Genomic DNA, 20,931 nt, shown 5'->3' with positions numbered 1-20,931 from the left:
TGGTCATGAAATCTGGGTAATGACCGAAAGAACAAGATCGCAAATACAAGCGGACTTATCACAGCTTTGGGGTGCCAAACTGTTTTTTGTCTTTGTAATTGAAGAGAAAGAATCTAAGAACTAATACATGCACATACTGTCAGTAAAAGCACGAGTATATGGCCCCAACCTATTTTAAAGAGGGTAAAAGGGGTCATGTCATGAGGAACTCAAGTTAAACCAAACTGTTGAGCCAAAAATGAAGCAAAGTTGAGCATCAGGCTAAGCACATGTTAGTCCATTATTTGACAGAGTAAAGCCAATATTCCGATATGGCTATTTTTGGTTTAAAACTGTGCTACATATTTTCTATATAGATCTATATGTGATCAAAAGATTAGATAAACATTGTGTTGATTTCATTAAGATGGAATAGAATGGAAATGTTAAAAGGACCTTCATCTAAAATATAATCCATAAAAATAATTGATTAAAGCATGATAAAACATGAGTAGTTAATGATGGTATTTGTTCGTATAATAATATACATTTTGGTGATCTAGTCAGTTCATGAAAGTGATGTATGTGAAAATAAAACTGTCAAGTATAGAGACGGTAATCTGACAAGGTATAATAAGGACTGTTGAAGTTCTACTGTTTGATCACTAGAATGCACAGTATAGACGCATTGTGATATAAAGCAGAAAAAGTTGGCCAGCATTTTGTGAAGCAGTTTAGAGCAAACGCACCGAGCAACTCCTCCGATAACCTGCTGCATGTTTCTGTTTTGCAGTTTCTGCAATAATAAATATGTAGCGCTGACGGTGAGCTGGCCCATCATTTTCAAAAGGGTACCAAGAATATTACTCAATCTATTGTTGACAAAGTAATGTTGCTTTATGGTTATATTGTGGCCAACATAACAGGAATAAACCTTAACTCAGTATCTTTACTCAGTTCAAACTCGAGCCAAAGATTACTAGATAGATTTAACTTGGTTAAATTAGAAAAGACTTATCACTTTACGTTGACTACAAAGAGTACCATAGAGCTAGACAAGGTAAAGACCACCGCTTGAGCAAGCTGGGGATCCAAGCACTTCTGCAGAGCCACAGGTTGATCTTCATAACAAGCTGCATCTTGTTTAAATTCATATACTAACAAATATATGTGCTTACAGTATTTAAAATTACTATGTTTGATCTCATGTAGTGTTCCAAAAAACTTTTTTTTTTCTGTTTTACCTTAGCTAAAATAATATATATTAGAAATACACATTTAAATATCAATGTATGCAATGAATATGTGTGTTTTGCCTTTAAAAATGAAATATTTAAATAAATACCTTTCCACCACAATTTATTTTTTTAGATGTAACTTTTAAGTGTCTAAATAAATAAATAAAATAAGTCTATTCCACTAATAAGGGAGAGGGATAAAACCTGTTACAGTTTAACAAATCAACCAAGACACTGTAACAGTGCTGTAACAGCACTGTTAATCACTGTTGTAGGTAGAATCAGCATTTTTTTCCCCACTAGCTGGGCTCTGTTGAAAGGCCCCAATGTGTCTTGATAAATTTTCCAATATATAATCATGCACTTTAATTAGATATTTGGACATTTGAAAACACTGCATACATCAGACTAATGGATATCCCTCACAGTGAATTTACCTCTTTTCGATCTTCTTTTTCTGATTCATCAGTTTGGCTGTTAAGCTTTTCACACACAGAATTTAACATTTTTCCAATAGTGTCTCCTGATAGACCTTCATTCTTTATCTTTTCCACAGCCTCCTGTACTTCAGAATCCAGATCATTCACTGAGGTTAAGGCTGAAGTCGATGGTATCACAGAAGATATAGCTGCCGCTGTGGCAGCAGACGTAGCTGCCGCAGACGAAGCTGCCGCTCCGGCAGCAGACGTAGCTGCCGCTCCGGCAGCAGTGGTAGCTGACCCTCCGGCAGCAGATGTAGCTGCCGCAGACGTAGCTGCCGCTCCAGCAGCAGACGTAGCTGACCCTCCGGCAGCAGATGTAGCTGCCGCAGACGTAGCTGCCGCTCCAGCAGCAGACGTAGCTGACCCTCCGGCAGCAGATGTAGCTGCCGCAGACGTAGCTGCCGCTCCAGCAGCAGACGTAGCTGACCCTCCGGCAGCAGATGTAGCTGCCGCAGACGTAGCTGCCGCTCCAGCAGCAGACGTAGCTGACCCTCCAGCAGCAGATGTAGCTGCCGCAGACTCAGACGATGGAGTTGGGTCTAGGATGTACTTTTTATAACGTAAGTTATTATTCACTTTAGAAAACAAGAACAAAAACAGTAATTAGGAGTGGTTTTCAGTAAATGATATTCTAAATGTGTATGGAGCTAAAACTGAGACAGTTTGCTTTGATATTGAAAAGAAGATTTTGCATTGTGAAATTAATCAAATATTGACATTTCAAACATTGGTGAGTTAAACATTGCAACTGATATTAGCAGTATTTGCGAAACTCTGTCAATATTTGACTTTTTAGTTTTTGGAATGACAATGTTTGATCCACAAACAGGCTTAAATTGAAAGGTGATAGGACTTTCGCTCAGTTTTTGAATACCTAATGTCTGAATTTCAGAAATTTTCCAGTGTAAGATTTACAGTATATAACTGAAATTTGAGAATGTTCATTTATATGTATTTCCCCAATTGTTTTTCTTTTAACCTAAAGTGCAGAACGTATATAGAAGTTGTCTGATTTTTTTTTAAATAATGAAAACCTAGCATTTTAAAAGTAGTGGGTTCACCTTGTGCAACTGTCAATGTTATCAGACTTGGAGAGTTCAGTACACATAAGTCAGGTAAATATTTTGACATTTCATAATGGACAAAATATTTTAACAAGACAAAACTTAAAAAAGTTAAAACACACTCACATGAATAAATTAATACAACAGTTATATCCTTTCTTTTGTCTGATGCATAGTGAATATCACTTTGGGGAATAGCATATTCAGGATTTTGTTCCTGTTTGTTACGGAGTGGTTTTTGATTTGCTTCTCTGTAGCAATCCCTTGTAGGCTGTAAAGAAATTAACATAATTTATTTGCTCTGCAGATATACCTTTTTAACCTGTGCATGTGTTTAGAAGAAAGCAAAACTTATAATACTTACACCCTCTGGCTCGTGGCCTGTTATTTCCTCAATGTACCACACAATATCCGAACACGAACTGCACTCCATTTTTACTTTTGTGTCCATGGATGTGTTGATTGGGTCACAGTTCTCAATGCAGCTGATACTATGATATGAACAATCAGTGTATTGTTAGATCTGGGCTGCACCATATATATGTAAGAAAAGAATTTTAAAAATACATTTAAAAAAAAATGCATCCAAGGCCAAATTTTCAATTATCATTTTTATTTCAAAGCAAACATTTGTGTGTCCAGTAGCTCAGGCAATCACTCCTCAGTTAATCTATCCTCAAAATAGATAAACAGAAAATTTTAAAAAGGGACAATGCAACAGCAAGTCTATGATTGCGGGTAACCAGTGATTGTTATTTGTGTATTTGTGTTTTGTTTGCAAGGCTGATAGATATTTTTCTCTAAATGAGAGATGTTTTGCAGTGTCTAGGGGAGGAGACCCTTCAAACCATAGATAGTTGTGGGATAGACGCATAGAGTATCAATAAGAAATAAAAATAATAAAAAAAGGTTAAAGGCTTTTAGTCTGAAATAACAAAAATTCTAAAAAAAATATGACCAAACATTGTCTGTCTATATATTTTTCTAAACTTTAGAAAAAGGGAACATCAATCATGAGGAGAGGATCACTTTAAGACCACAAGAGTTATAAAGATTTTTCTATTGTGAAGGTAAAAAGGTAAATTGGACTTGCCTGTTTTTGCTTATTTCATAATTAAACACCTTCATTTCAAACCCACCCTAACCAAATATAAAAAATATTTCAATGTTTAATTTGGGAATGAAAAAATTAATCAGGTTAATCGTGATTTATTAATTATTGAAATAATCGTTAACTAATTTAGTAATCAATTAATTGTTAAATGAATAATCGAGACTGTAAAACATGCCTTTAGTTGACAGAGCGACCCACTTAGAGTAGTAATTAAATCAAAATTGTGTAAAACCTAGTTTAATTTCGTAAAAGATCTTGTTTGGCTGTCCGATTATTAATTAATTAATCTAAAAAAAAAAAAATCAACAGATCAATCAATTTACAAAACAATCGTTAGGTGTATCCCAAAAACAAAAAACAATTTTTCTTAATAGCCATTCCCTCATATTTTTTCATATGCATCTCATGAAAATAATAAATAATAAAACGTTATATATATATAATTAAGATAAATAAAGCGTTTAATTTATATTAAACGTTATATATATATATTGTAAACATGGAAGTCATGATAAAAAGGCATTTCAGAAATAACTGAACAATTTTCAATACCTGACTTGATTCGATTCATCTGAGGTTGGTTTGAGGGTGATGCATGTGGATGTCCCTTTCCAGTTATCATTGTTTTTTCTATACTCAAACGAATAACTGTCAAAGTGAAAAGGATCTGGCAGACAGTTTCCTTGAATGGTTTGTTCAAGTTCTGTTGACTCAGCTTCACATTTACAATTATCTCCTGTAAAAAAAAAACAAAAAAACATGTCTTATTAGCCCACAAAGAGCTAAGCCCAACAGTTTTTGCACCTCTGACAGATTTTTTTTTATTTATTTTTAGCTGTATTTATTTAACCAACTACTGCACCTCTATCTAAACATGGCATTTAGAAGATTACAGTAGCAGCTATTCATAATGGCCCTTCCCAGTAAAACAAGTGCTATGAGGGTTAACAAAGAACCGAAGGTTGCTTCAGGTGCAGCTTGAAATCCCCCGTCCTCCCACCCTACTACGCCTCAGGGAGTTTTTTAAAAGGTTAACCCTGGGGGAAAAACTGAACTTGTAGAAGTAGACAACACAGCTATACCCCACATTTTCAAAGCCTTTGGTCAGGGGTGAAAGTATGGTCTCGTACTGTGTATAAACTAAAGATTGGGCGGTATGCAGAAGCAGGAAGACACCAGCATCAGCGCACCGTTACCAATCTGACCGCAGTGAGACAGTTGGCTTGCGTAAACCTCACAAATGCTTTTCAATAGGTGTGCAACTTTGAGAAACTCTGCTCTGCTAGCTGTCATTGAATGCTGTCCTGTACTGATTTTTTATCCATCAAATAAGAATGTTTGTGGCAGGGTTCAGTCCTTTGTTTGGGTTTATTTTTAAGTTTATTCGTGTTCTGTGTCTTTTTAGTTTATTTCTACCTGTGCTGAGTTCTTAAATGATCCTGTGTTGCCTCCTTGTGCTTGTTTTCCTTTCCCCTTGGCTTCCTCCCAGTTGGTCCTGCCCACACCTGCTCCATATCTTCTGATTAGCTCGTATTGCTTCAGTCTCCCTATATATATATATATATATATATATATATATATATATATATATATATATATATATATATATATATATATATATATATATATATATATATATATATATATATATATATATATATATATATATATATATATATATACCCCTCACCTCTGCAGGCACATAGTGCTGGTTTGTTGTGTTTTGTTGCCTCCTCATCTCTGGTTCCCCAAGTAAGTTCTCCCTGACATATTATTATATATATATTTGGTTCTAAGTATTTTTGTATATTTCCTCAGTTGATCCATTTAATCTGCAACATTCACCTCTCTGTACCTGCATTTGGCTCCTGAAAACCTCAACCCAACTGTTTCTTTTATTGTCACAAAAATGATTAATAATTTTTTTTTTCTTAAGGAAGTTTTCAAACTGGCATCATAAGGTAGATTTCTCAATTAAATAACATTTGAAATGGGTGAAGCTAATTTAACCGGAAACTGTAGTTTTTGTTATTGAAGAGTTAAAATAACTTTTTTCTCTATCTTTCTTTATTGAAATACCTGGGTACAGTGAATGTTGGATCAGCAATAGTACAGCTAAAAGGAAATTAATTTATATTAGTCAGGCCTGAATAATTATTCTACTATTTATTTCTAAAATAATCCAAATAGAGAAGTTAGAGGCAAAAAACAAACATAAAAAGAGTAATTTAATTACATGTAGGCTATAGTGGTCTATATTCTTAAGATGTATGTGTGTTGCAAGAAAAGAATATGAGCTAGTACCTTTATTTTATATAGTACCTAAAAGAATTTAAAATTGCTTTCCCACCTGCTCTTTGTTAAATGCAACAGTGACAATAATTTCTTTCTAAAGTTTTTTTTCAATATTGTTCATCTGATATTTAGGAGTTAAATCAGATTTTTATACACAGCAAACTGTATATATTAAAGCATTTCACTTCAAACAAGATGCAACACCAGAATCCACAAGCCCTTTCACCATGTTAAATTCCCTGAGATTCCTAAACTGGACTGTGATTCCAGACCCCTGATTCCACCACAAAATGTGTAAAATAATATTTATGGATAATGCAGTTTCTTCAAAAAAAAAAATCTTTATTGTGGCAATCACAAGATCTTAATATCTCCATTTCAGCTCTTGTGTATCACAAGCTCTCATTGAAAAACAAATAAATAAATGAGCCAGGTTGTGAGACTTTGGAAAGAGTCATCTTTCCTCACAGATCAGGTTTTTGTTACTGGCTCTCCTACACTGTACTATCCCACATAACTATGCATGAAGCACTGTTATGTTTTTTCTTTTTTTATTTTTTTTTATTTCGTAAGGTGCAATATGAATAAAAATGAGTAATATTACTATTTTTATGATATAACTCCAAGGCTCTATGCAATTGAAACACTTCTTTCTTTTACAGCTACATTCTAATTGTTAGCTGGACACAAAGTCTGCTAATTTTAATGGGTAGAGTCAAATTAATTTGCATCACATTTGTAGACCAAGCATGAAATTTAGTGTCTATGATTTGAAATCTTGAAAACCAGGTCCATAGTCTCAATAGTACATTGCTACCCTTGTGGGTACACACAGATAGTTACTATTGCTTATCCCCCATGAAGACACACAAGAACTACCCCTGTATACACTAACCCTAAGTAGTTCTGATACTCCAGTAGGATCACCAGCCCCAGGACCCAAGAGGTCCCCTTCACTCCAGGGTGGAAACAGGCAGACAACCTGAGCAACTGGTGGCTGGGAACCGCAAAAACCCAAATGCCCTGCCCTCCACATGCAGTGCACCTGCTGGACCACGTCCTGAAACCAGGAACCACTAAATTACACACAGACTTTACTGCTAATATCAGCCTTTCTAGTTGATGCAATAACTGCCACTGGCCTCATGGCACTTATATAAGATGGAAAGCCAGATTAAGTCTATTACTGATGGATCATGAAACCAATATTGTCATTTCCTAAAAACCAGATCGGAAATAAAATTATTTAGACCCCTGACATGTGAAGTAGATTCTCTGCATTTTAAAATAAGAGAGTCTGTCTGAATGCATGGACGGATCCTGCAGGCCTTCAGTGAAAATTCTCGCACAGCAAATTTTAAGACAGATGAGTGTGTGAACATAGGTTGTAGTCAGTGAGATATAAACTAATAGAGATCCAGCATTCCTTTCTGGCTGCCTCACCTGATTATTCATTTTTCACCTTATCCTTACCGGATATCTACTTTCTCTGAGCTGACTTGACATCAAGGCATACAGTAGATAAAGAAAGAATCTTACTGCAGCTCCACCGATATTCATCGGCTTGTTTCATATCCCCTTTTTCCTCAACCGACAGAGTAATAGTTGCATCTGGCCGATTTGCTGAATTTGAAGGATCTGCAGAGATTTTAGCCGGAGATCTCACAACCCTTGCGTGCTTGTTTATCTAAAAGCAACCAAAAAAATTCATATTTGTTTATCATACAGCACACTGCAATCATAAAAAAGTTTTTAAGAATAGAATTACCATATTCTTGGTAAGGCGTAATGAATGCTCAAAAGGACTCTTTAGCTTCACTATCAAGTTCTCATCACAAGAGCCAAACATTTCCTCTTCAAGGCAGGAAAAGGCATTACATGCTTTAATCTTCATCTGTACATTTCCTATAAAATGTCCACAAATCAAGAATCACTCAAAAAATGTATATATTAGTCTGTGAGCCAGCACCAAACTTTTTTTACCCATACATACTGTACCTTCAAGTGGGTAACCGAACTGAAAAACTTCTCTCCTTCTTTTCATTTCTTTAGTTTCCGAAAACGTCCCATTTTTTCCAGTCAGTGAGAAGAAGAGCAGAGCAGGCTCACCGCGGTTAAGAGAAACTCCAAGAGTAATGCATGTAGAGCCAAAGCAATCTTTCGCCTCGTTCAGCAAGGTGGCCTGAAGTCCAGCTAGTTTCTCTAAAACACAAACCTGAAGCATAGATAGAATTTGTTCTGTTTTTGATTCACATTTTCTGGGCAGGCAAAGACACTTTATGAATGTAATATTTGTAATATTTGGATTCCCCCCCATGTGATTCAGTAAAGAATAGCATATTAAGTTAATCACAAATTAAAATCCTAATGCCTCAATTAAGTATGTAATAAAAAATAATCAAAAAGCTCATTGCAAAAATATGAAGGAAAGATGCAACATTTGACTGTGTTTAACTCAAGGGCCATGTAGCATTATGGCTCTCTTACCTGAAGGTTTGTAGAAACGTCTGGAAAAGTCACCAAGTTCGATGCAAAAAGCTTCAGCTTGTGGCAGCCAGGGCCAAGCTGCTTCACTGCCTCAGGACTCAGTGTGATGTTCTGGGGAACATTTCCTTGTACAACATGCAAATCAGCCAGCAGCTTATCATTGTTTTGTATTCTGTAGGCCACGTTTGTTCCTGAAAAAACAACAACACCATCATAAATTCCATATTTAACATAAAACATACAATGGAAAGGAAATAATGGCCTAAACAATAACAGCTGAATGCTATGTAAGTGACAACTTCAAACAGGACAAGATGGTATATTTTATATTATTTCCATCTTATTTCCTACCTGCTTTGACTTTTATTTGAATTTGAAATGCTCCTCCATACAGGGCTCTGCAGTCAGTTTCATGAAAAGACAAATTTCCAACAAAGCATTTGATGGCACCAATCTCTGCAACAGGCTCTTCAACTGTAATTATCTCTTGGGCCATAATGTGTATTTCACTGTCAGTGCATTCAAGCTCCACAACAAATGCACTTGGATGAGTGTATTTATGCACGAGGCTGCTCTTCAACCTGAAAAAAAAAAAATCACACTATCACAGACAAAAGAGAAGGTACGTTGTCGTGTGGGCTTTTACCTTTTAGGGAAAAGCGTGAACCTAGATAACATATGCAAAAGAAAAACAAAAAACAAAAAAAAAACAGTGCATATTGCAAATAAGAATTTTAAAAATACAAATATAAATATATATATATATATATATATATGGTAGTTCAAATATTTTTACAGGAAAGAAAATTCCGCATGGATTAAAAACTGAATATTTGGGCACTGCACAGAAGCGGAGCTAGATGGGGGGCCAAGGGTGGCAGCAGTAATACTCTCAAGTGGAATATTCAAAACATTTGATTTTTTTTTTTTGTGGTTAATTATACACATCAATATACTATAAGTATAGAAGAACCAGATTTTCTGTTATATGGGGTAAAGTATAATAATGTGTCTGCAAGTCAACTAGGGGTCTTCAGTGAAATCAAAGATGAAAAAAAAAAAAACACTTATCAAATAATGAATTAGATGTAGATAGATATTAGTGCTTGTAAATATCACATTTTTGCGGAATGTTTTGTTTGGTACAAGTAGGTAAGTAATGACTATGGAAAAGACTTATGCACCAGAACTTGAAAACTGGGTTTTATCCACTATACCTTTATCTCGAAATTACGGATGTTTAAATATATCCGTCTATCTGTTAGCAAAGGCTGTAGGAAAGAATAGTTTGTCTTTATTTAGAAAATATGGATGTTTTGCTCGTTAATTTTCCTGTTGGAACAGTGTAGATTGACCGTGGGGTTCTAGTGCCTATCTACTTTCAGCCACCTCTCAGTGTACATTGGTAATTGCCTGGCCACCCTTATAAAACATTTCTGGCTACGCCTCTGGCGCTGCAGTAATTTAGCGGTAAATTTGAGTCCTGGCCTGTTGACTTTTATTGCATGTCTTTCTCCTCTCTCTCATCCCCTTTTCATGTCAGCTAACTTTCAATAGAGGCTAGAAAGAGGAAAAAATACTGAACATAGATTTAATGAAAATTGTTAACATAGTATCTCACAATAAAAGAAATAGCAAACAGAAAGTCTTTAAACCCAAGTTTAGACAAAACGAAAACTTAAATCTGTTATATGTGAACTGATTAACTAATATTTGATCTTTAGATAATAGCGAGTAAATTAAATTATGATATTTTCAGCTGTGATTAAAAAAAAAGCCCACAGTTTTAACAAACCTAATCCTTTCAGGAAGTTGGTTCTGTTTTTAGGGAGCAATACTTTAAGAATTTGAAGAAGGACATGAGGTTTCTAGAATTTTCACACTTGTCTAGGAACTATGTTTAAAAAACATTTAGTACCAACAACCATTCAGCTCAGTTGAAGTTGGGGTGGGGGGGATCTACTCATTGCTACATCTAACTATGATATTTTGATATTTCACACAAGTTTTCGTAATAGCAAACACCATGACAACCCTATAACAGACTCTTTATAATAAGCTGGCTATAATAATACACAATAATACAATGCCCCTTTAGTTAGTTATCTGAACATTATTAGCAAAAAAGATCAAACAAAAAAAACAAAAGCAAAGCAGCTCGATATCCTGTTCCATGACCTTTAAGAGAACAGGGTTCGCCTCCTAAGCAGCAAAATAACAAATTGAATCAAAGGTCTTTAAATTTTTTAGATTTATTATATGAACTTAGGCATTTTGATTACAGTCCTCTTTTTGCAATACAAGAGACATAAACATTTAAGCATCCCCACTGACAATAAAATGGACCACCCCCCCTTTAATTTGACTTTTTTGGCACAAGCTGCACTTTATGAAAATACTACATGCTACATTTCCAGGTACAGGTTTTCCCTTCCCATGATTCTTTATAACATCTACACCTAAACTTTACACTTTCAAACTTCTCATATACGTATTTCCAAATTTTTGTGTTTTTCATCTCAGGGTGTTTTAAACGGATGATCTGTCTGTCATTGAAAAAAAGTATAAAATCAAATGTTAATCAAAATAATATAAATACAAAAAAAAAAAGAAAAAATGCAACTTTGACAGTGATAACATTGTGATCTTTTATTTTTATGTTATAGTTTGTTATTTTTTCCAGTTGGAATTTTGAATGTCAATTAGGGCTGAAATAATGAATCGGATTAATAGATTATTGAAATAATTGTCAACTAATTTAGTAATCAATTGATCCTTAACCGGAGTATAGAGAGTCTAAAACATGTATTTAGCTTACAGAGTAACCCACTTAGATCAGTAATTATACAAAGATTGAAAAAAAATATATAAATATTTTGCATTTATGATTAAATAATTTTTTTTCCGTCTATCAATATGCTCTATCCAGACGTCTACAGTGGAAAAAGTTTGAGTTTCACCTGGAGACATTGTAATCCTTCTTTAAAGAATGTTTGGCTATCCGATTATTAATCGATTAATAAAAAAAAAAAAATGGTTTCATCGATTAGCAAAATAATTATTAGTTGTCATGAAACGGTGTTGGTTGGAGGACCCAAATGCAGAGGCCAGTAGGCAGAGGTGAATGTCAGTGGGTTTATTAAGGTTCACAGGAACTGAGGCAGGAATCAAAATCCAACAGAAAATAACAAACGCACCAGAACCAAGGAGACATCAGGAGTAAACCAAAATTCTAGGAGCCAGGGAGAGACGAGGAAAGCAGACAGACGATTGACGAGGATCCAGCAAACAGGAACTGAAGAGGGAGGGCTTTTAAAGGGGACAGAGACAAAGAGAGGGCTAACGAGGGGATTGAAAACAGGTGAGGGCAGAACAGAAAACAGAGCAAGGGAAAGAGGACACAAGAGGGCAGCAGAGGACAACAAATGGAAAACCAAGAAAAACAGGAGCTAACAAACCAAGACTCTGACATTAGTTGCAGCCCTGATATCAATACAGATTCCTTCTAGTTATGACACAGTTGGCCCCATTTTAGTCAGTAGTGTGCGAGTTGCTCCGAAACAACGATGAAATGTATGCCATTGAGTTCGAGGGATTTATGATAATTGTTTAGAAAGTAATAACAATAATTATTATTTATATTGCACTGTACATACAGTAAGGTGTGCCTTTAAGCAGCTGGATTCACCAAAACCATCTCCTCACATTAACCCCTTGACTCAAACTACTGAGCCATGAAGGAAACATCGGAACCATCTTTCAAATTGTGGAAAAGATGCACACATTTGTCTGCTTCGTTTTAAGAATCCTTTAAAGAAAGCATGATGCTGTGTAAAAACAGATATTGTCTTTAAAGGATTAGATACATGTATGTTGTTAAAGCTTTGGAAAGTCTTGAGATGAGGGAATCTGTTTATTTTAGTTGTTTTTTTTACTTTAAGAGAGTGTAGAGGAAAATATGATTGCTAAAATAGTAAACTGACTCCTGAGATTTTGTGGACAGATATTTTTGAGTAAAGCAGTGAAGTTGATTGGTATTAAACTGTGTCATTTGAACATAAAGTATTATTCCATTAGAACAACATTTGTGTTTGTTTATTCACATCGGTCCTAATTAGTGTATAATGAAATATCCCGTTAATACTGGCACTTACTGATTATGCAGATGATATATGTGTCCATCTCCAGTCTTTAACTTGCAGTTTCCCCTTGGTGATAATACATGCCATTTAATTTTGATGTCCTCATAAACAGCAGCGACAACAGGAAGTGACAATGTGATCACTGTTGGATAAAAGCAAAGTGTATATTTAGATTAGCATAAATACCTACTGCTATAAGTGGGCTAGAGCACAAATATTTAAAAGCCCTGTGTGATTTCATTTTAAGTCAAAACCTAAGGATTAAATTCATTGGAGAGCTGTTTTTGTTGAATAATAGAACAATTGGCATTTTAAATATTTGGCCTTTAGATGAATCCAAGTAGGGCTGCTCAGTGGCACAGTGGGTAGCACTACTGCCTTGCAGCAAGAAGGTTTCGGGTTAGATTTCCCGCCTGGGATCTTTCTGCATGGAGTTTGCATGTTCCCCCTATGCATGTGTGGGTTCTCTCTGGGTACTCCGGCTTCCACCGACAGTCCAAAAACATGACTGTTAGGTTGATGGCTTCTCTAAATTATCTTTAGGTGAGGGTCTTTATGAATGGTTGATTGTCCTGTTTGTCTCTGTGTTTCCCTGCCATGAACTGGCGACCTGTCCTCTCGCCCGTAGACAGTAGGAGATATTCACCAGCACCCCTCGCGATCTGGCTTGGGATAAGCGTGACAGAAATTGGATGGATGGATGGATGAATCAAAGTAACACTGACCAAAGCTTCACTTTGTTATAACACAGTCAAATTCTTACAACACTTCAGTACTTTTAAGGTACCAATGACCATATCCTATTATTTAAAAAAACTTTTAGTGTAGCTCTTTTAAAAGTTCTCTTTTAAAAGAATCAGATGTGCTGTAACACCAGCAATATGAGAAACACAGAGAAGAGCAGCATGTGACTAAAAGGCTCTCTTAATAGTTTTCCGGTTTTCCGGTTTATAGTTTTACACTGAAAAGTAAAGAAAATAGTTGCAAAGGAGACACTATATGCTTTCTGCTATTTTTAGTTGACAAATGTTCTGTCAAATGATTTTCATGATTTTACTAAATTGTATTAAAGCAGAACGTCAAAGATAAGTTAGGTTTAAATAATCATTTAAATAACTAGTCTTACTATACATGTTTAAAGCAGTGAAAAAATACTAATTTTAGCTTCTTCACATTGCTGCATATTTCTCCTTTTACTTTGGTGTCTTTTTTGATCAAATAACTATTATGCCCAAAGCTGTATGAAACTCTTTCATTTGGGGTCACCGATTCTAGCCCACCCCAGCCCAGCAGGGGGCCTTAACCAGTTACAGTTTGCTTTAGTCTGAACCCTGAAAACAATAAAAGAAAAACTTGGTTTTGTCCATTTCCATTACTGTTTTGCTGCTAAACATAAAGATACATACATCATAAAGGAAAGCTAAGCATAAAAAAATTATACAAAAATATTTTAAAATTGATGTCTTGAAAAAAAATTAAAATTAGATACATATCATAAGTCTTTTACTGGATTTAAAACTGAATTACTGCAGAATTTAACATTGATGGTGACTTACCTTCTCTGCAGTGGTAGTCCACAGTCAGGTAGCTCTTTAGATCAGGACAGAGGTCATCAAATGAGCTCATAACTTCACTGATCCTGCAGAATTGACGCTCTTGACATTGATCTTATAAACACAGAATCAGCTCCAGATGTTAATCATCCAAAAGGAATGGTTATATTATAGAAAACATGGTGAATGGGATGAACCAAGTTTGCCAAAATACTAAATAAATTTTTGTCTCTAATCTGGAGTTATTGAGGATGAATTGCTCTCATCAATATGCTGTGTCAAATGTTTTTACTTTATTTCATTCATATAAATGAAGGTGATCTGGAATAACCTGTTTTGCAATTTATGGAGGTATTTTTTCACAATTCAATCTTACCCAGAGCTGCAAAATATTTGAAAATAAGCATTAAGATATTCAATTTAAGTAATTCAACAGGCATAACTCAACAAATCGTAAAATCAAATGCTAAACACTTAAACATTTTCACATTTTTTCATGTTTTAATGACTGACTTCAGTGTATGTTTTTTTGGGATATTACAAACAAACAAAAAGACTTTATTGTGACATGGAAAAAATATGGTGCATGCAAGATTATCTAACAAGAACAGTTAAAGTTATGTCATGTACATTGATTATGCCACCCTAATTTCTCCTTGAATACATGTTTGCTAAAAAAAACAAAAAAAAAAAACAGCTTAAACTGTCAGACTGGATTAACAATGTCATAAAAAAATATTAGTCGTTTAACAAATTCTCACTAAGGTCTGGACTTTGACAGGACTATTCTAAAACTTTAAATATGATTTGATTTAAAACATTTTTTTTTTTTTATGAACCTCTTAGGCCTCCACAGAACAATTGGGATTCCTACTCAGATAAAATAATGTCCTGGTTGATTTTGATTAGCAGGGGGAGTTGGTTTAAAAGGGGCTGAATGCAAATATGTACTTTTAGGAATTATTTTGCGAAATAAGTGTTGAAAGCTTTGTATCATTTTTCATCCACATCAAAATTATTCTATGTATAAAAATGAAAATAAATTTATTTTTAAGACTTTAAGAGTGAAATCTATTTCTGCCTTTCTAATGTCGACTTTGTTGGTCTATAAAGTACACTACTTTATATTACTGTTACCCAGAAGGTCACGTGGAGGTTTTTTCATTGACTTACCCATGGTATTGTTAGCTGAAGTCATGAATGTGTCTTTTTAATGCCAACTTTTAAATAAATATATCAGTGACAAAGGAAGCTGCATAAAGAAACTTCACAACCGAGGAAGGCAAAGAGATGAATTCATGATATTCTGCCTTTGTCATTGGTTGTATGCATGAGTCAATATTTGAAATGGATAGATAGGTATCATTCATATATTTCAAGTGTTAGGCTTTTAAGCAACAAAGGTTTTCTTTTGGAAATGTCCTGATGGACTGTTAGTCTTTTCAAACATGTCCGCAGTTAGATAATGTGTTATTTGAGATAAGAAAAGCAAACATTACATTAAAGGATGGATTGGATTTCTTGCTTCAATTTATCTGAAACCTTTCAAGAGGCATTAAACGGCTGTTTGTTTTCCCATTTCTGAGCACAGCTGAATAAATGAGATGCTATAATTGTTGCACAGATAAGATCGATTCAACTCTGCTTGACATAATATGCAGGAACAAAGATTAACAGCCAAATAATGGACTTATTTGAACCTGTCACATTGTTTTACCTTTAATGGAGGCTGCGACATCCACCCAGCTGCACCTATGCTCTGTGAAGGTTGGTGTGGAGAACCTGGGACGACAATAATGAATGTTGCCCCGACCAAAGAGAGCCCCGTCTATCATTAATGCTTGACCAGAGCCGCACTGCAGAGTGGTGTTGTGACCCAAACATACAATTCTTCTTCCAGGTTCTGAGAAAAAATAAAAAAAAGTTAGTAGAGGTGATCACATTGTGATTCAGTGAGCCGCTTTGCTGTTAGTGTAACTTATAACACATACCAAACTGACAGATGAAATGCATGTTTTGGTTGCAGTCTTCTGTGGCTTCCCACCGAAAGCCTGAGCGTCTCAGTATGTGTCCACAAGTTGTGCCAGGCTGTGGGCTTCTCACCCATTTTGAAAAGGTGAGAGGTGAACCATCGAGCCAAGAGAAAGAAGGAGCTGAGAATAAAGCAAAGTATTGATGAACAAGCACCTAATGTTTTCAGCAGGCAAGGCACAAATAAATAAATATGACACAACGCAGAAAAAAAAAAATTATATATATATATATATTATATATATATATATATATATATATATATATATATATATATATATATATATATATATATATATATATATATATATATATATATATATATATATATATATATATATATATATATATATACATATAATATATATATATATATATACTTTTTAAGCAGAAAAATTAAGACACTGTTGCAGAAATAATTTTTGCTAAAGATAAAAACATAATTTACATTTTTGGTTGATTTTTACAGCACTAGTTGTTCTTGTCTAGGACTAAGGGCATACATGGGTCATGTGCCCTAGACACCGTGCGTCACCAAGGCACACCCGTAATCTCCTTTTTCAATGTCCTGAGCTATTAGTCCTTTAATCCTGGTGACGTACTCTAAGAGGCTGTCTTTGTTACCGTCTTTACGTGCCACTAAAGGTTCAGCTCTGAGTCCATCACTACAACCATTATTTCAGACCTGATTAGTGGTTTATAGCTGTAAGAACTGAAGCTGTGTACTAACCTTTAAACAGTCTTTTTTTTGCTACAAAAACTATTATTTCAATTTTCTCTTGATTAAGCTAAGGGAAAATATTTTGCTCATCCAAAAAATCCCTTGATTTCTTTTATGCATTTACGCAGTGCTTGGATGGGTTTAGACTCACCTGGTGAAGTTGTAATATATAATTGTGTTTATTAAAATCAGAGAAAGGCAGCATATGGATATTGAATAAAAGGGGCATAAGATAGAGACTTTATGCATTCTGCTACTTTCAGCTGACAAATGTTCAGTCAATAATTTTTTTATGATCACAATTTTATAAAAGCAGAACATCAAAGATAAGTTAGGTTTAAATAAACATTTAAATAACTGGTCTTACTACGCATGTTTAAGTTAAGTTTCTTTCTAACAAATATAATTGGAAAATGTGTAGATAAAAAAGCTATTTTTATTTTGAATATCTGATAATATATTTCCATAAGCAAAGAGAGGAGAATATACATAAACAGATTGGCTGGCAAAGGTAAAAGTGCTTTTGTTACACCATGACAGCATCTATACACCCACTGTAGGGTCAAACATGAATGCATATATTATTTCAAATGACATGATTTCAATAATTAGCATGTTTTAGGTTGTAGTCTATGAAGGTATTTAATTAGAAGATATTAATTAAACTTTAAATTAAAGATAATCATTAATGGCTTAAAAATAAATCAAATCAAACATTGTGTACAGTAAACAAGTAGGAGACATTTAAAGTTATAGAAGGAGACCAGGTCCCTCTCCAGAGAACGGTGAAGGATGAAGTAGTTGAAGCTTTAAAATGAAACATTTGATTTGCCAGATGGGTTGCCAGTTATCTTTGTAAATGACTTCATGTTTATTCATTGGTTACTTTTGATCTAAACACAATACAAAGTTAGATATTTCCCCCCAGTAATTTACACAAAATTAATGATGTATCATTAAATGTTATCAAACCTAGTTAGCTATAATCAATGGTCTAGAGAAGGATGCTTAATGGATCTCAGTGTTTTTGAATATCACAGATAACCCACCAGCTAATATTTAGCCTTCTCTTTCTCTGCCATCTTACCTGCAGCATTTACAGACCATTTTAGGGAGCAGGTTGGTGTCAGTCCAAGCCACAGGTCTTTTTCAGAGTCCATGTGTCTCTCAAGGAAATTTTGAGTTTCTATATCTGGGATGTATGCGAGATGTCCACCACTCTTCTCACACCAATCTTGAGCTCTGTGAAAAGAGAGCTGCTGAACTACAAACTCAAAGCATGAACCTCGAAATGTCCTCTGGTCCTGTGAACAGGAAGCTGTAACCCCAGCATCATTCTCAACAGAAGATTGACAGTGGGATGTCAGCAGGATCAGCATGTGCAGAACTGCCCTGCACATCATATCTATTCTCACTTTATCAATCCCAAACTTATCTTCTGCTTCTCAATTCAAGTTCTTCAGGATTTAGAGCAGCTCTCCTCTCTTCTCTCTCACCCAGCGCTGTGACATTCTGCGTTTTAAAGGGCCTGGTCTGAATCTCCCGCTCACATTTTTCTTTGTTTACCTAACATACAAAGTCACACAGAAACCACTAAAAGGTTTTCCTTTGTGCACATACATACATGAACAAAAGAACATCGTCAGGGCCGTTTCAATCAGTCAATAAAGGCACCTGGTTGTTGAGGGTATGCTTTACATGTAACTTATTAAGTCATGTGTTTACTGGGAGTTTGTTGTTAGCCTGACTATTAACAGTTTTTAATGGAGAACTGATTCATCAGAAAAAAAAAACAGCATCCTTGTGTGATTTATTAATGATGTGGATTCCAAATTCGCATAGAATACAACTTAACTAAATTAAATGAATAAAGATGGCAACGTAAGCAAATAAGAGTCAGCAGGCTGAGCTTCATCAGCTCATTGCTCCTCTGTTTACTCAGTTTAATTTCACTTCAGAATGTTTATCATTAGGCATACATTACATTAGAGCACTACAACAAAAGTAAAATAACGTTAATGCTTTCTATTGTTTCCTGTTCCTTTGTACACAACATTGTTCAGAACTGACGTTAAATTGGTTTATTAGCTTTTTAGCTTTTGTCACAAATTAGAATACTATTGAAAGGTTCATTTTCTTTTCAAAAACTACATTCACTCATTGAAACACAGATTGCTATTTTTAAGTCTTTATATTTATTTTCCATTGTCCTTTAAGATAATTTTCCACCAACAAAATTATAATGATTATTATATCAGATTGATAAAAACACTTTATATAGAAAAACAGTCTTTATAGCTCAAGTAATGTATGTTTAATACCTAAATCTAACAAAAACTGTAATCTAACAAAAACTTCCAACTGTTTTTAATGTTCTTTTTTTGTTTCTGCATTTTTTATTTTATTATTTATTTTTATTTTTTTCCTACTTGCTTTGATTCTGTTTTATCATCCTGTATTTTAATCATGTAAAGCACTTTGTACTGAATTGTACTGAATTGTGCTATACAAATAAATTTGCCTTGCCTTGCCTTGCCTTACCTATATACACTATATTGCCAAAAGTATTTGCTCACCTGCCTTGACTCACATATGAGCTTAAGTGACATCCCGTTCCTAATCCATAGGGTTCAATATGACGTCGGTCCACCCTTTGCAGCTAGAACAGCTTCAACTCTTCTGGGAAGGCTGTCCACAAGGTTTAGGAGTGTGTTTATGGGAATTTTTGACCATTCTTCCAGAAGCGCATTTGTGAGGTCGCACACTGATGTTGGACGAGAAGGCCTGGCTCTCAGTCTCCGCTCTAATTCATCCCAAAGGTGTTCTATCGGGTTGAGGTCAGGACTCTGTGCAGGCCAGTCAAGTTCATCCACACCAGACTCTGTCATCCATGTCTTTATGGACCTTGCTTTGTGCACTGGTGCACAGTCATGTTGGAAGAGGAAGGGGCCAGCTCCAAACTGTTCCCACAAAGTTGGGAGCATGGAATTGTCCAAAATGTCTTGGTATGCTGAAGCATTCAGAGTTCCTTTCACTGGAACTAAGGGGCCAAGCCCAGCTCCTGAAAAACAACCCCACACCATAATCCCCCCTCCACCAAACTTTACACTTGGCACAATGCAGTCAGACAAGTACCGTTCTCCTGGCAACCGCCAAACCCAGACCCGTCCATCAGATTGCCAGATGGAGAAGCGCGATTCGTCACTCCAGAGAACGCGTCTCCACTGCTCTAGAGTCCAGTGGCGGCGTGCTTTACACCACCGCATCCGACGCTTTGCATTGCACTTGGTGATGTATGGCTTGGATGCAGCTGCTCGCCCATGGAAACCCATTCCATGAAGCTCTCTGCGCACTGTTCTTGAGCTACATGAAGTTTGGAGGTCTGTAGTGATTGACTCTGCAGAAAGTTGGCGACCTCTTCGCACTATGCGCGTCAGCATCCGCTGACCCCGCTCCGTCAGTTTACGTGGCCTACCACTTCGTGGCTGAGTTGCTGTCGTTCCCAAACACTTCCATTTTCTTATAATACAGCTGACAGTTGACTGTGGAATATTTAGGAGCGAGGAAATTTCACGACTGGATTTGTTGCACAGGTGGCATCCTATCACAGTTCCACGCTGGAATTCACTGAGCTCCTGAGAGCGACCCATTCTTTCACAAATGTTTGTAAAAACAGTCTGCATGCCTAGGTGCTTGAATTTATACACCTGTGGCCATGGAAGTGATTGGAACACCTGATTCCAATAATTTGGATGGGTGAGCAAATACTTTTGGCAATATAGTGTATTATGTCTGTTAAAAATTCTTTTGTTATTGACTAAAGAA

General features: G+C 35.4%; 1 protein-coding gene across 1 annotated transcript in view; it reads right to left on the bottom strand.

Moving 5' to 3' along the window:
- The window catches only part of LOC119771847 (polycystic kidney disease protein 1-like 2), a 60,766-nt gene extending 42,175 nt beyond the window's left edge, over positions 1-18,591 (bottom strand). The window contains exons 1-14 of the mRNA XM_038268029.1: positions 18,194-18,591; positions 16,346-16,507; positions 16,072-16,257; positions 14,358-14,468; positions 12,814-12,943; positions 9,011-9,240; positions 8,660-8,850; positions 8,171-8,387; positions 7,941-8,077; positions 7,712-7,859; positions 4,430-4,613; positions 3,128-3,254; positions 2,890-3,034; positions 1,655-2,274 (exon numbers count right to left, since the gene is read on the bottom strand). Coding sequence (XP_038123957.1) covers positions 1,655-2,274; positions 2,890-3,034; positions 3,128-3,254; positions 4,430-4,613; positions 7,712-7,859; positions 7,941-8,077; positions 8,171-8,387; positions 8,660-8,850; positions 9,011-9,240; positions 12,814-12,943; positions 14,358-14,468; positions 16,072-16,257; positions 16,346-16,507; positions 18,194-18,509 — 2,904 coding nt within the window. The 5' untranslated portion in view covers positions 18,510-18,591. The remainder of the gene's footprint in view (positions 1-1,654; positions 2,275-2,889; positions 3,035-3,127; positions 3,255-4,429; positions 4,614-7,711; positions 7,860-7,940; positions 8,078-8,170; positions 8,388-8,659; positions 8,851-9,010; positions 9,241-12,813; positions 12,944-14,357; positions 14,469-16,071; positions 16,258-16,345; positions 16,508-18,193) is intronic.
- Between the last annotated feature and the right edge of the window lie 2,340 nt (positions 18,592-20,931).

Source organism: Cyprinodon tularosa, unplaced genomic scaffold (genome assembly GCF_016077235.1).
Source record: "Cyprinodon tularosa strain WSP-4 unplaced genomic scaffold, ASM1607723v1 ctg690, whole genome shotgun sequence".
NCBI classification, from domain to species: Eukaryota; Metazoa; Chordata; class Actinopteri; order Cyprinodontiformes; family Cyprinodontidae; genus Cyprinodon; species Cyprinodon tularosa.
This window is presented reverse-complemented; position numbering and strand designations above follow the sequence as displayed.